Source organism: Drosophila suzukii, chromosome 3 (genome assembly GCF_043229965.1).
Source record: "Drosophila suzukii chromosome 3, CBGP_Dsuzu_IsoJpt1.0, whole genome shotgun sequence".
NCBI classification, from domain to species: Eukaryota; Metazoa; Arthropoda; class Insecta; order Diptera; family Drosophilidae; genus Drosophila; species Drosophila suzukii.
Window position 1 is genome coordinate 51,205,296 of NC_092082.1, and position 16,323 is coordinate 51,221,618.

General features: G+C 38.7%; 2 protein-coding genes across 15 annotated transcripts in view; both read right to left on the reverse strand.

Annotated features, from left to right (window-relative positions):
* Myo81F (Myosin 81F) overlaps positions 1-16,323 on the reverse strand; it is a 2,624,640-nt gene that overhangs the window by 2,590,322 nt on the left and 17,995 nt on the right. Inside the window, exon 2 of one of the 14 annotated variants that reach the window (XM_070995755.1) lies at positions 1,259-1,609. The exons of the other annotated variants lie outside the window; for them this stretch is intronic. The gene's annotated coding sequence lies outside the window, so the exon portion shown is untranslated. The remainder of the gene's footprint in view (positions 1-1,258; positions 1,610-16,323) is intronic. 14 annotated transcript variants of the gene reach the window in all.
* LOC139352814 (uncharacterized) overlaps positions 1-16,323 on the reverse strand; it is a 284,041-nt gene that overhangs the window by 267,301 nt on the left and 417 nt on the right. The window contains exons 3-4 of the mRNA XM_070995449.1: positions 12,915-16,089; positions 5,873-6,226 (exon numbers count right to left, since the gene is read on the reverse strand). Of these exons, the coding sequence (XP_070851550.1) occupies positions 15,120-16,089 (970 nt within the window). The 3' untranslated portion in view covers positions 5,873-6,226; positions 12,915-15,119. The remainder of the gene's footprint in view (positions 1-5,872; positions 6,227-12,914; positions 16,090-16,323) is intronic.

The window sequence follows — 16,323 nt, forward strand, 5'->3', positions numbered from 1 at the left end:
TTTGGTTTAAAGAAGCCATTTATGCCAGCATTTTTGAATTTTCTTCAATTTTTTCTACTTTGAAGAAGTGTAGCTTCTAAACTAATGAATGGAACTCAATGATGTGTATAAGAAAGTTAAAGGGCATTCTATTAAGTCTTTGATGACCAAATTCGGTTTATCAGAACTCGAGTTAGAAAATAAAAAAATGCGAAAAACGTTAAGGTGAACGACGTCTGCGTGGCTTATGTGGTTACTCAAATTTCGTATTGTTGTAGTAAAGGAAAAGGAGTGCTTTTCCTTTTGATTCCCATCATATCATGGATCACGTATTGAAAAAGGGTAGACTTTTGTTTTCGTTCCTTTATCCGGTTCATACATAATTTAACCAAGAAAACATTTTACCAAATGAAATTTGCGTTTTACTGTGATAGACATTTGAACACCCTCCAACAGGGTTTTTAAATTATGATAGTACTGGTGAGTAATTTATGTTTTGTTTACCGAAGTAATCCGAAACAGCCGTATGAATACGAACCTGCATGATGCTATCTGAGCAAAATTCTCGTAAGCGCAAGAGATCGCAATCGATAAGCAGCCCACGGTTGTCGCCAGCGAAACTCCCTCTGGCGATCCGGGATCTACAGGCCTGAACGTGCAGTTGGCAAGATTTTGTCGCCTGAGATATCCCTGTTGTTAAACAATTCCAATTCCTGTTGACTGAACGTCAAGAGTACCGACTGGAACTGGTAGTGAGGCCATAAATGCTGTAGTATCAAAACCAGTCACTTGCGTAGTTCCAAAAACAACTACCTGTGTACCGCAGTGGAAACAAATGTTTGTTTCATGGCTGACCTCTGACCCTTCATCTCTGGACATAATATCATAACATAATATCCGTAACAAAATTCAGGTTGATGATCTAAGCGTCGAACAAATTAAATTTTCATATGCTAGGAATGTATCGTCATTTAAGATCGGTATTCCTCTTGCTCATTTTGGGACTACGCGACTTAATTGTCTATTGTTATATTGTCGTTATATGTCCTCGATTTTATGCACTTTGTTGAGCTACAGCTTCATCGTCAATAATTTCTGTTCAACACTTTTGAGGACAATCTGCTGTACTTGCTCTACTACTATATCCCAGTGTAGGCCTTTCCCAGGGTCAGCTAATTTGGCCATCATCGGACCTAAACGCAATGCATTTAAGGCAGTCCTAGATTTTTTTTAATATTTGGAAAGCAGTAGTTCTTATTAATTTAATCTATAATTTTACCTTTACTTTAGTACGTGCCATCTCTTCTTAGTATTTGTAAATTTCGTGGTCATCCATTTTCATAGAAAAGAAGAATACCATCATTTGATTTTATATATACCACGCCCTTTCTCATTTCGTATAATTTGTGTGCAGATGATTCTAGCAAGGTCTTAACATTTTTAGTTTTTGAAACTTTTGCTTGGCGTATCACTAAATTTACTTTAAAACTACGTGCTTTAAATATCATAACATTTGTACATCTACTTAAAGCATCTAATTGCTGCATCTTTTTACATGCTCTTTAACTCAGTTCATAATCATAATTCTGAAGTTCTAACGCCTGTCATGCTGTTCAATTGTGTTCAGAGTCTGAAAAAAAACATAGCGATGAGAAACGATTAGTTGATTCTCGTATACACCGAATTTTATTTCATCCTGCTTAGTAGCAACATTTTTAAACTGGAGATCCAATATTGTGGACACGAAGTTCATAGCCTGTTTTTACTGATGCCAATTTCCAAGCTGAAATTGATTTTATTAATATATATATATATATATCTTAATGCTTAGAATCGTTCCAATCGCAGTGCTATTTTAAATGATATGATTAACAAAGTTAAACATGCCATTGCATGGTCAGTAGTATCGCTACCGTCCGTTAGGTGCTGTGGCGCTGGCATCGGGATGTACCGCTGCGGTTCACAGGTAATTGTTTTTGGAACAGTACTGGTACTACAGCATTGATGGCTTCACTACCAGTTGCAGTCTGAACCCATGACATTAAGTAAACATGGGTTTGGAGTTGGAATTAAATTACTAGCACTGGGGGTATCTCAGGCAACAAAGTTTTCTACCTTAGTTCCATTTGTGCGACAACTGTGATCAACTGCTGGCGACAACCGTGGGCTGCTTAACGACCGCGATCTCTTTGCGCTTACGAGAATCTTGCTCAAATAGCACGCGGCTAGTAAGCTGCGACTCAAGCAGATCCATACGACTGTTTCGGATCACTTCCGAGTTTTAGTGAGCCACTTGATAGAAATAGAGATAATCAGAAACTGCAAGTGAGACAGAGGTACATGTCAAACGAAATGTCCAAATTTATATTAGTTAATATCAAATGTATATTTTACTTTCGGGTTTTTTGTATATGGGCAAATCCGCCAAATGGTAAACCAGGACCAAATCAAAAAAACCTACATAATCATCATATTTTTTGCGAATTTCACAAATAAATGGCCATATTTTCATAACACAGTGAAACCATAGCATATTTAATTTGTTTTGTTGGAGAAATTTTCCTAAAAACTGAAAATATGTATTCTTTTTTTATTTTTAGCTACTTTTAAAGGCATTTTTATGATTAATTATTTCGCAAAAAAAAGGCGACAGCGTGTCTTTCGCCAATATTATGAAAATTATAGCTCAATAAACCCCATCATTTACACTAAGCAAAGAGCTAACAAAATGCTATCGAATAGCAAAAAATAATAACATTAAAAATAAAAGAAGGAAGAGCGCTATAGTCGAGTGCCTCGACTATCAGGTAACCCTTATTCAGCTAACCCTTAATATGCAAAAACATATGTATTGTTAAACAAATCGAAATCCCATTTACTCTTTGAAAAAATATTTAGGCACGTGGGCGCCGTGGTAACTTTTTAGAAAATGCATGATCCTGTCGAAGAATATATATACTTTACACGGTCGCAAACGCTTCCTGTCAGCTGTTACATTACGAATACAATATACCCGTTTACTTTACGAGTAACGGGCGTAATAATATACGGTAATATAAAGCTCATAATGGCTTGCATAAAAATACAAAATATTTATTGATTTTTGTTGTTATTTTTAGATGTGCCTTTAGTTACATACAACAAGTGTGTGGGAGGTGAAGATATGCATGGAGAAAATTTCTTTGTTTCCTAGACTGCACACCACGCCACCTAGCGTCTATCTCTTTAGCTGCCTACAACTTTTTAATGAATGATTCGATTTTAACAATTTTTGGCCTGCAGATTGATAATTAAACCAAAACATATAATTTTACATTATGTTAAAAAACGTGGGCGCCAGACAGACAGATTTTGCGTTATGGGGATTTGTGGCACTCCTATGTATCAAACTTGTGCTCAGCAGGAAGCCATGTTATCTGCGTGCCTAATCTCAACAATCCAGTTTTATAGTTTCCAAGATCTCAGCGTTCATACGGACGTACATACAGACAGATGAACATAGCTAGAGGGATTCGGCTAGTGCTCCTGATCAAAAATATGTATAATGTATAAGGTCGGAGATGCTTCCTTCTACCTGTTTCATACTTCCCGACGTATCTAATATACCCTTTTACTCTACAATTAACGAATAAAAAAACACCGTCCGAAAAGCCGAAGTTTCTATAACATTGCAGGTCATTCCTGAGGGAACATTGTATATATAAAACTTTCCGATTTTTAGAAAACTAAGAACTAATTACAGAAATTTTAAGATAGTTTTCCATTTCAATTTTCTCCGTATATGTTTACCGAAAACGAAATATAAAGGTCTTTATATTATTTTGACATTAATTACACCAGTTTACAAAAAAAATCGATGGAATACGCCTTCAAGGAAACCTTTATTTTCCGGTAAGGTACATCTCCCTGATTAAGAAAAGGGCACTTAACATTTTTTCTATGGTACCAATTTTTTTTAAAGTGTAAAAAACGTTTTTCGCACTTTTTTGTTCTCTAACTAGAGTTTTGAATAACCGAATTCGGTCATCAAAGTTCAGTATTTGGGAGCAGTGGCCGTTTTAAATTTTCAGTGTTGGGGACCGTAAGAATTTGGTGTAAGTAGTTATGCATAACGTCAGATGCCTTGTTTGGTTTAAAGAAGCCATTTATGCCAGCATTTTTGAATTTTCTTCAATTTTTTCTACTTTGAAGAAGTGTAGCTTCTAAACTAATGAATGGAACTCAATGATGTGTATAAGAAAGTTAAAGGGCATTCTATTAAGTCTTTGATGACCAAATTCGGTTTATCAGAACTCGAGTTAGAAAATAAAAAAATGCGAAAAACGTTAAGGTGAACGACGTCTGCGTGGCTTATGTGGTTACTCAAATTTCGTATTGTTGTAGTAAAGGAAAAGGAGTGCTTTTCCTTTTGATTCCCATCATATCATGGATCACGTATTGAAAAAGGGTAGACTTTTGTTTTCGTTCCTTTATCCGGTTCATACATAATTTAACCAAGAAAACATTTTACCAAATGAAATTTGCGTTTTACTGTGATAGACATTTGAACATCCTCCAACAGGGTTTTTAAATTATGATAGTACTGGTGAGTAATTTATGTTTTGAGTCTGTATTAATTTTGAGTCTGTTATTTCATTTATATTTTTAGGATTTTTTCTCAACGTTCCAAGGTATTTTAATTGTTTGGGTTTACTTTTGCACTTTCACTGTGGACTTTTTAGCAACCCTATTTGTATTGTTGGTAACAGTTATGACTTTGGGTGTACAGTTTATGAGTACACGTCACAGACATCTTTTTGACAAAGGATATAATGGATCATTAAAGTGTGGCTACACACAGCTGTTTTGGTGATATACGAGGGCAGTCCGATAAGTACTTAGCCTCACCGCCCGATGGCGTCACTATCACTGTCGTGTAGTACATTCTCGTAAACGGTTTAGTTTAGTTTTGACTGCGTGTGGAATCGGACGTATCCGCGGATTTTAGAAAAATTGAGAAAGAGGAATATCAGTCTGTGATTCGATTCTTGTTTTTGGAAGGGTAATCACCCAGCGAAATCAAAGAGCGCTTGGATGCTGTGTACGGTGACTCTTCTCCTTCGACGGCGACCGTCAAAATTTGGTTTAACGAGTTTCAACGAGGTCGCACGTCGATTTTTGATGAGCCACGCCCAGGTGCCCGAAAAACGGCTACCACGGAGGATAACGTAACAAAAATCCACGATCTCGTATAGGCAGACCGCCGATTGAAGATACGCGAGATTACTGAGACAGTAGGCATGTTAAAAGGCCGCGTGGGTTATATCCTGCATGAAATTTTGAGCATGAGAAAGCTGTCGGCGCGATGGGTTCCGCGTTTGCTCACTCCGGACAACAAACGCAACCGTGAGACCACTTCAGAGCAGTGTTTGACGCTGTTTAAGCGCAATCCGAAGGAGTTTCTGCGTTGTTTCGTGACCGTCGACGAAACATGGATCCACTCGTACACACCAAAAACCAAGGAACAGTCGAAACAGTGGACTTCACCCGGCGAACCGCTCCGAAGAAGGCGAAGACTGTCCCATCGGTCGGAAAGGTGATGGCCACCGTTTTTTTTCGGGATTCACAAGGTGTGATCTACATCGACTACCTGGAAAAGGCCGATTCGCCGCCGAATTTCAAAAAATACGGCCCCATTTAGCGAGGAAAAAAGTGCTCTTCCATCATGACAACGCACCGGCTCACACTTCCGCCCTCGCCAAGGCCGAATTGGTCGAATTGACCCCATCCACCATACTCTCCAGATTTGGCCCCGTGTGACTTCTTATTCTTTCCAAACTTAAAAGTCACTAGCTGGACAGAAATTTGCGTCGAATGAGGAGGTCGTCGCGCCACAGAGGCCTATTTTTCAGACCACGAGAAAACGTATTTTTCAGACGGGTTAAAGAAGTTGGAGTATCGCTGGGTCAGTATATCGAGCTAAAAGGAGATTATGTTGAGAAATAAATCGCCACTTTTCCAAAATTTTCGTTTTTCTTTTGGAGGCTAAGTACTTATCGGACCACCCTCGTATCTCTGAATGTCTGGGAGCTCTTGAATGATCTGTCGCCACCGCTCGGCGAGTTGATTTGGCACGGGGTCGTCCCAATCTAATGATGCGGGGGGCTCATCTTTGCGCTCGATACGAAAACTCCAAACTTCCTTCAACAGGCTTTTTGCAGCGATGATCACTGATACCAGGTATCCCAACGGATCGATGAGCGTGCTACTGTGGATAGTATAGAACGGTTGGTGAATATAGGATTAAGAGAAAACTTAAAATTAAAGCCAAAACCATCTTTGTTTAGATGCCAATACAACCCAAAAATTTTAATGGAGTCCTTATTGTATATCTCAAAAATGCTACTGTTAGAGAGATCTGTAGTTGGGATGCTTTCTAAGATATCTGGATGGTTGGATGCCGACTTCTTGAGCTCCATGCCTGCGGATTGCAGAGCTGCGATGACATCATTGCGAATTTTTAGAGCTCAGTCGATGGTCTTGGTCCCTGTTTAAACGTCGCCAACATAGATTTCTTTTTTAAGGACATGCTCGACCAGAGGATAGCGTTCGCGCTCGTCGGACGCAATCTGATGTATGACTCGAATCGCCGAGAAGGGTGCCGAGGCACCCGATGGAGATGCCAGTCGAGTATAACTCCTCCAAGATAATTTTGTAAGGCGGGACCCGTGCATAAAATATCATTCAAAGACCTCCCGTTACACGTTTTGCACGAAGCGTCGTGTACGACGCGAATCCTTGTAGTTAGACTGTCGTCTTTGATCACAACATGATGTGGAACGGCACGCGGAGATTGAGAGTTGCCTTTGAGAGTTGATTCTAGTGTGTTCTTCTTCACTGCTTTTTACCTCTTTTATCTGCTTTAGATCAAAGTACTCTTGAATAGTGCTGTTGACTAAAATCTGGCCAATGCACAATGGTCCCAATGCCCAATATTTTTGCAAAAACCCATTTTTGTTTAAGTTACGAAAACAAAAACATTTTATCTCCTTAGAATAATATATGTTGCATTAAAAGAGTCGGGTCCAATCAATTTATGGATTTACATTGAATTAAAGCAGTCTAATTATTTCAAAAAAGGAAGAAAACGAATGTTTTATGGTTTCCGAGCAACGATATAATCGAAAATTGTTGTGAATAAATATTCCACATTTTAACTCGCAGGCACAAGCCGAAAATCACTCAATAAAACAAGCACGAAACACTCGAAAACCAACAAGAAAACTAAAAATTGTCTTGCACTAGCTCAAGAAGTGTATAACAAAACAAAAGAAGGCACTCAATTAACCAAATTCACTCAGAAAAAACACACAGCCATGCCTGTCCCCAAACGAGCACGAGAAGCCACGGATACCGATCTGAAGCCTGGTCGGGACTCAGATGCCCCTTCACCACATCTTATCCAGCTTCTGGATCGGCTTATTGGGGACTAATTGAAGGCCCATGCGGAGCAGCAGACCGAAAAACTAACGTATGTAATGCGTTCTTGCGAGGAGCGTATTCTTACTTCACTGGAGGGGAAGCTAAGCGACGTATGCGACCAAGTGGTTCAACTCGCAGGACGGGTGACACAACTGGAGGAGGAGTTAAAAAAGTTGCAGGCTCTAAAGACGAACTTCGACAAGTTGGAGGCCAAAATAGAGAAGGTGCACTCGCGTGGTGACGACATACAACATCTGGAGTTTGAAATTGCAGATATGCGAAGTCTGGAGAAGCAAGTGGGTGAGCTATCCGCAAAAATATCTGCTCAGGAAAATGCTGATGTCCAGTGCGAAGTCAGATTGCACGGTGTGCCCTACAAAGAGGTCGAATCACTAAAAACATTGTTTAATACACTTTCCTTCTCACTTGGAATCACACCGGCACCAAAACTTTTGGAGATTTTTAGGGTCAAAACACGAAACGAAACAAGCACTATTGTTGACCCAATAATAAAACTCAAATTCGAGCACTTGAGGGACAAAATATCGATGTTGCGGCACGCTGCCGAATACAGGCGTACTCACAAGAAACCGCTGGTTCTGGGGCTGTTAGGTTTAAATTCGAATGCGGCAATTTATTTAAACGAGCAAATAACGAAGGAAAACTAAAATATTTTTAAAAAAGCAATGACTATGAAAAAACAAAAGCTCCTATCAGCTGTTTTTTCTCGTCGTGGTTTTGTTCACGTTAGAGTGCATGGGAGAGCAGATGTTATGTGTCTGGAGACCATGCATAAGCTTTATCAGCTGCAGTTCGAGTTGTCTCCAGAACAGCTGTCTGCGTCTAGTTCCTTTCGCACATAAAATAAGCCTAAAATGATGCTTAGATTTTTGTCTTTTTATCTTTTCTAGTATTTACTATTATATCTTTAGAAAATTAATTGTGTGTGTACTTAACTTTGAATTGCGTGACCTATTTTTATGTATTAAGTATGGATAGTCCACTCATCTCCAGGACAAGCAGCCAGGCAATAATCAGAATTCTAGCCAAACAAAAACCAGGATTAAAAATAATACACTTGAACGCGCAAAGTTTAGCTAAAATTGAAGAATTCCGTTTTTTATTTATAAACTCAAATATTGATGTTATCTGTGTATCCGAAACGTGGTTTGTTTTCGATGTTAGTAATATGTCAATTATGTGTGAAAATTTTAATCTTTTTCGCTCCGATCGTAGTGGTTGAGGTGGAGGAGTTGCTGTTTATATAAACAAGAAACTTAACGCTAAAAAAGTATGTGTTCAACCAAAGACGAGTGCGATTGAATATATATTTCTATGTATCTTCAACAAAAGAGAAAACACATAGATTTTAATTGGCTGTATCTACAGACCACACAAAACAACGGAACACTCTGAGCTGATTGAGTTGTTATCTACCCTCTCATTGAATTACTCCGATGTAATTTTTGCTGTCGATTTCAACAGTAATATTTTAATTGAAAAGAATTTGTCAAACGGTATGGAATCACTTGGCTTAATTCCTGTAAACATTAAATATCCTACACATTTTTCCACTACCTGCAACACCCTTCTTGATGTATTCTTTGTTAGTGACTGTAAAAAGATTCAGAATTATGGCCAAATATCGTTGCCTGCCTTTTCCAAACATGACCAAACTGATCTTTTTCACGTACAACATTAATATTGACTACAATGACTATTACATAGAGTAAAGTCATCAACATTGACTATGCTTTACTTAGTGCTGATTTAGACTCTTGCGATCGGCAATATTAAACCAACTTTAAGCTGTGATACTGATCTTGGTGATCTAAATCATAAGTTCATAATATAATATAAGGTCATAATTCACTAATAACACCTACCTGAGATCCCTTGAATCTTGTGATAGAAATAACTGTGATATTACTTTTAGTTTTAATTGTGTCAGCCAGTGCGATGTCCTTGAATCAATTTTATGCATTAAATCCAACGCAACGGGTTTAGATGAGATAAATCCAAAATTTTTAAAACTAATCCTTCCCAAAATTCTTTCTGTTATAACACACATTTTAAACTGCTCCATCACCACCTCTACGTTTCCCAAATCTTGGAAAATAGCAAAAATATTACCAATTTTCAAATCAGGTACAGAATAACGATCTATTGCCATCCTGCCTTTTTTGTCAAAAGTTCTTGAGCGGTTAATTGCTAACCAAATTGTGAGTTTAATGGATGCACACAATGTTTTATCTGAGAAACAGTCCGGTTTTCGGAAGAACAGAAGTTGCACAACAGCTGTTTTAAAAATCAGTGAAGATATTAGACTACAAACGGATAGATGCAATATTACTTTATTGACGCTTTTAGATTTTAGTAAGGCTTTTGACACGGTAAACCACAAAATTCTTTTAACTAAACTAAGTCGTCTTTATATGTTTTTAACCTCTGCAACAAGTTTTATGAAATCCTACTTATCTCAACGATCACAACTAGTATCTACACACACAATCATCTAAATCATCTATTCTGTCCGTAAAACGTGTTGTACCGCAGGGGTCCATTCTTGGACCTCTTTTGTTCAGTCTTTATGTTAATGATTTGCCAAATATTACAAAATGTGACATGCACATGTATGCCGACGACGTCCAACTATATGTAAGCTGTCCTGTTAGCCAAGTTAATGAATGTGTTCGTGTCTGTAACAGTGAATTAGACATGGTTTAGACATGGGCAGAGCGAAATAGATTATCCTTAAGCCCCCTCAAATCAAAATGCATAGTAATATATAACCGATCTTTTAACACAGGTCATCTGGAAAAGCTTTCCTTAAATGGTCAACAATTAAACGATGTAGACAGAGTGAGCAACTTGGGGTTTACAATAAATTCCACTCTATCCTGGAGTAATCACGTAAATTGTACGATTGTAAAAATGTTTGGGATACTTAGACAATTTAACGACACGAAAATCTTTTTATCAACAAATTTAAAAATGCTTATTGCGAAAACTAAGCTGACACCACTACTATTCTATGGAGTCGAAGTCTTTGGAAATTGTGATGCTACTAGCCAGCACAAACTCCTTATAGCCTTCAATAACGTAGCGAGATATATATTAAATCGCAGGGGCACAGATCAAATCTCCGATTCAACTTTTAAAATTTTTGATATGCCGCTAAAAGTCTGGATCGAGTACAAAACGCTAGTACTGTTGCACAAAGTAATAACAACTTACGAGCCAAAATATCACTTTAGTAAACTTAAATTCAGCGCTTCCAACACAACAAACAATCTGATTTGTCAAAAAGAAAAACATGCCTATGCTGAGAAACACTTTCTTATCTGTGCTGTACGTTCTTGGAATAAACTACCACATCCAATAAAAACAATTAAGTCTGCCACGCAATTCAAAACGAAGTTACACACACATCTTCAAAGCAGTATATAATTTACAACAAAACTTAGTCCTTAAGAATTTAATGTTTCATATGTCAAATGTCATAGTTTTAATGTCTTGTATTAGAACTATATAGTTAAGAAAATTTTATTATGTTAATGATGTAAATTGAATTGTGACTAGCGCACTAATTTATAAGTATTCTTGTACTTGTAGCGTTAGGAAGAGTGAAAACCAAAATAAATAAATAAATAATTGCAGCCCTGCTAAGTTCGGTGGCCCTGAAAGACAGCTGTTCGTTGATCAGAAACATTGACTTTTTTTGCTTATTGTTGCGAAATTTCAGCCATTAGACTATATTAAAGAATCCCCCAAAAATGGAGGACGGCCACGATTAAGCTATGGTGAAGGGCGTTCTTGATTAAAGCATAGATTAGCTTGCGAAGTTTCAGCAGAAAATGATAATGATGTCAATCTTCTTGCTCATGCAACTGCTATCGCTGCCAAGAAAGCGTGCTTGAATCCTGTGGAGGAAGCAACAACGAAAGCTGAGCTTGTACCATAACCTCCAGAAGAAGCTTTAGATTTTTTGATGGGAATGGCTTTACCAAAAAACTGAGAATGAGCATTAGACTGGAAAGTAAAAAGAGAAATTGTGATATTTACCCAAGCTACAAGCAAATTATCGGTGCAAAAGATAAAAGCAGACCTAAAGGTCTACATATTACAGAATCTGTCGCGTCTGTCTCATTACAGAACTTGTTAAACCACACAGCCGAGCGTATTATTCTGTTACAAAAGGACGTGTTCAATGTTTATAAAGATATTTCCGGTTTGACATTAATTGCCAGTTATGGATTTGACGGTTCAACTGGGCAAAGCCTGGAAGCTACAGACACATTCGATCAGTCTCTGTTTGTGACTAACACTAATTCCGCTTAAGTTAGTGGATTCGATAGGTCGAGTTATTTGGATGAATCGGTCTCCGCAGTCTGTTCGATTTTGCAGGCCTCTAAAAATTGAATTCATAAAAGAAACACAAAGTCATATCAGAGCAGAGAAAAAACGACTGGACTCGGAAATTGAAAATTTAGTGCCGTTTGGTTTCACAGATGAGAACAACAGCGTTTTCCCTATAAATTTTGAACTGAAAATTACATTAATTGATGGGAAAGTTCTTAAAATTTTGACAGAAACCAATTCGACCCAATCTTGCCCAACCTGTAGAGCGAAGCCCCCCTGGAATTCATGACTGATGTTCAATCGCACAAATTTACGCCGAAGAACTCCCAAGTGCTCGAGTATGGAGTAAGTTCTCTACATGCGTGGATTCGTTTTTTCCAATTTGTTTTAAAAGTGTCATACAGACTTGGTATTGACAAGTAGCAAGTACGTGACCCTCAAGACAAAGAAAAAGTGCCTGCCCGGAAAAAAGAAATACAGCACAAGTTATGGGAGGAGCTTGGGCTCCATGTCGATAAGCCCAAAGCATATGGAAGCGGCAGTACCAACGACGGAAACACAGCGATGAGAGCATTTTTGCATACCGACAAATTTGCAAATGCTCTTGGGTTCGACCAGGAGATTTTGAAAAATTTATATTCTATTTTAATAGCAATTTCAAGCAACTTTGAAATAGATGCTTCAAAACTTAAAAGTTTCTGCGCACAAACTGCATTTTTATATATAGGAAAATATTCCTGGTACCCAATGTCAGCTACTGTACATAAAGTACTAGCTCATGGTGCCCACACCCAAAAAGAAATCTTCGAGTGTCAATTTGATAAGTGTGGGTGAAAATGACACAATTTGATCCTAAGTGAGTGTCAAAAGTATTCTACATTGTATGAAAAACCTTTTTTGATCCTAATTAGTGTCATTTTGACCAAATCCAGGGTCTCGTCGATACCAATAATTGTATTTCTATTTTCGAAATTCGCCTATCGTGCAAGCAAGCGTAGTTATCGATAAATCATTGTGAGCTCGACATTGCGTAAAAGACGACAAATATTTCAGTGCAAGGTGCTAGTGTTTAATATAATATGTAATATGTAATGTAGTTTGCGGTTACATACATACATATTTACGCAGGAATGTGTTCTATTCGTTACGGCGATCTTCGAATTCATAGATACACACTGCACATATTGAATGCAATATTTTTGTTTGTCATTTAAGTTCACTATGGAGGATAACGTTTTTATGCAGATTGCCCGCCTATCTACGTATGTACACCTGGCCGACGGTAGCAAATTTATTAGATCAAAAATACACATATAACTTCAGTAAAAAAACCAAATTTGTATTAAAAAAAAATGAAAAAGAAATTATTAGTCTTTTTTTGGGTGTGAAATCAACAATTAATTCGTGTCATATTGATGCTAAAATCGTATTAAGTTGACCCTAATAATGGCCTTTTTATAATTCGATTGAGTATCAAATTACTGCGAAATAGTGTCAATGTGACCACATATTCTTACTAAAAAATGCCAAAGCGTTTTGTCCATTTGACACCAAAAAGTGTTAAATTGATAAGCCTAGTACTCACATCGACGAAAACCGCGAGCTAACCATAGGAGTGAGTGAGAAGCAAATACGCGGCTAGCGCTTTTAGTCGGGTCTGTTTTTCAGTGCGGTACTCAGATGAGCTAAGGAAATACCAGAAAAAATACCAGATTTCGGGAGTGAATTTCGATGAACGCCGTTAGCCGCGGCCCAAAGAATAAGAAATTTAATCTTTGGCGGTGTTCGTGCAGAAGCGGTGGGAAATTTAAAAATTAAAAATGGAAAAAAGAACTCCTAAGGAGGTCAGTGCAGATGAAAAAGGGTGCCTAATCCAAGCTGTTGCCCATTATTGTGGGACTTCACCGACAGGAAGCAATACCACAGCGGGGCAAATCCGCACAACAGTTAAAGTGCTGGAGGAGATCCACTAGATAATCCCAGTGGAAAGGAACATGGGACATCGCTTGATCTCCGACGAGCTCTCCATTGAGGAACCACCGGACTCCACCTCCACCAGCTACTTGGCAGCTAAAGCGGAGATGGAGGACGCGCCAGCTTCTATAGTGAGGAGGAAAAAAGGTCGCCCGCTAAGGGGCAGGGGAAGCTAGGATGCTGGGCGACTTCATGCAGCATCAGGCGGAACAACCCCGTTCCCAATTCGGCTCCCACATCCTAAAGGTTCAATATTCCTATTGGATTCGAAGCTGGACTACAGATGACGCGGGAAAGATGGCGAAGCATCCGTGGGACGAGAGGAAGCCTTAAAGTTATAATTTACATAAATAAAAGCATTCGTTAAACATTTCATGTATTTTTATTTTTATTTCTTTGTGCACCAGATGACTTTTCTTTTTTAAATTGCTAGATTTGATTTGATTTTCCGTTTGGGAACAAGCCCAGCTGCTTGACAGTAAGACCATGCCACATCCATTGCGGGTGAACTTTGGAAACTTCGGTCCCACTACGAAGAATAAGATTTTTCAACTAGTGGAACTCTTAGTCGATCTGAGTACTAGGCTACAACTTCGAAAATATCAAAATGACACCAAAAAAGTGTCAATTAGATGTTCTTCGTATCAGAGATTTTTTGACACTCAATTGTATTACATTGACACCTAAATATTGGCATATTGATGACGATTTTTTTTTTGGGTGCAGATCGTTGCCGCATCGTGCCTTCCAGTTGGCTGCCTAGGCGAAAGTGCATCCGAAGCTCGGAACAAAATTTATAAAAATGATAGACGTTCGCATGCAAGACAAAATAGTCGCTTAAACACCATGACTGACGTTTTTTGTAAACCACTTGATTCATTAGATCCGATGGTTTCCAGCATCCAAATCAAGGAAAGAGTACATCAAAACAAAAAACGCAACAGTTACCCATTAGAAGTTATTGATCTTTTAACACCACCAAATGTCGACTTCCTAAATAGTTATTCTACTACAGATAACGATGATGAAGATGACTTGGATACATTTGAATGTATCGATGCCTATTCCCTAAACATATTATAATTGTTTAAGATGAATTATTTAGTTTGGAAGTTGAAGATTGGTAGGGCGGGAGGGGACAGGGGATTAAGGGGATATTTACTAAAGTTATTTTATATATATTTAAAATTTATTGGATATACTGGCCCAATTTTCATGAATATTTTGTAAATTTTTGTCCCAGGGTGCATTGGTTTCAATGGGGCGGAAAGGAAGGCGTGGCCCGATCGGCACAAAATATTGTCCAGACTTTGCATATATAATAACTATATAGTTTGGCAAGATTAATGTTGTAGCTTCATTTTTCTAGTATATGCAAGAACATTGGGCTTTGGGACCAATGTGCAATGGTCAAGTTTCCTTTCCAGGGCGTGGAAACGGTTTAATGCGATTTGCCTTGACTGGCAGATTAACTGTGTGGGGTCAAACAACGTCTTTAAAGGCAAACGAACTAGATATTTCCCATTCGGCTGACGGATATGAGTTTGTTGAAAATGGTGTTCACACCATTTCTCCTCTGCGCCGAGTTGTCTTGTCGTGGAAACCTGATCCAGTTCGAAAAACCTGTGCACCATATTGTTTAGGTTTGCCCAATTACAACGAATGGAGATTGAAGTAGTCTGGGCTGCTTCAGCTGGTCCAAAAACTATCCAGCCCAGCTGTGTGTTTTGTGCACTTGGTTCTGCAACCGTCCCTTTGCGAATGTCCCGAAGCATTAGTTGCGGGGTAATGTCGACACCGATAAGTAGGTCAATGCGACCCGACTTGATGAAATTAGGATTTGCAAAGGGTAACCCTTGGAGATGTTTACAGGACTTAATGATTACATTTTTTTTAGGTAAATGACCTGTTAGCAAACGAAGGATGAAGGCTGAGGACACGTAAGCATAAAAATCAGATCCTGAACGTGAGGTTATGGTGAAGTCGGTGCTGTGCCTGCACTGATTATGCGACGTATTACCAATTCCCGTAATCTCAGCTCGCACAGGATGCCGTTTGAGTCTAAGCGCTTGAACGATGTTTTCCGTGATGAGTGTGCCTTCCGAGCCATGATCGATGAGAGCTCGAACTAAAGCTGACTGCCCGGTGGAGTTATTTGCGATCCGAGCCAGTAAAGTTGCAAGAAGGGTCGTTGAGTTCAGATGGGAGGCAACTGCGCTTAAGAGTTGCGTCGATGTTGCAATTTGTGCAGCGTCTGCGCTCCGACCGGAGTCTGAAGCATGCTGTCGGGATACTCCAGGAGTCAATGAAGAACTTTATTGAACATTCGGAAAATGTAACAAAGTGTGGAGCCGTTGACCACATTGCTAGCAGTTTTGGTTGCTGCTGCATTGACTTAGAGAATGGGAAGAACTAAGGCAATTGATGCATGCCTTCGAGAGGTCGTCTATAACCTTTCGCGCGAAACAATCATTGGCAAGGAAGTCCGGGCACCGTCTTAGAACGTGATTATGTTGGCAGCGAGAGCACCTGATGGATCCAGACTCA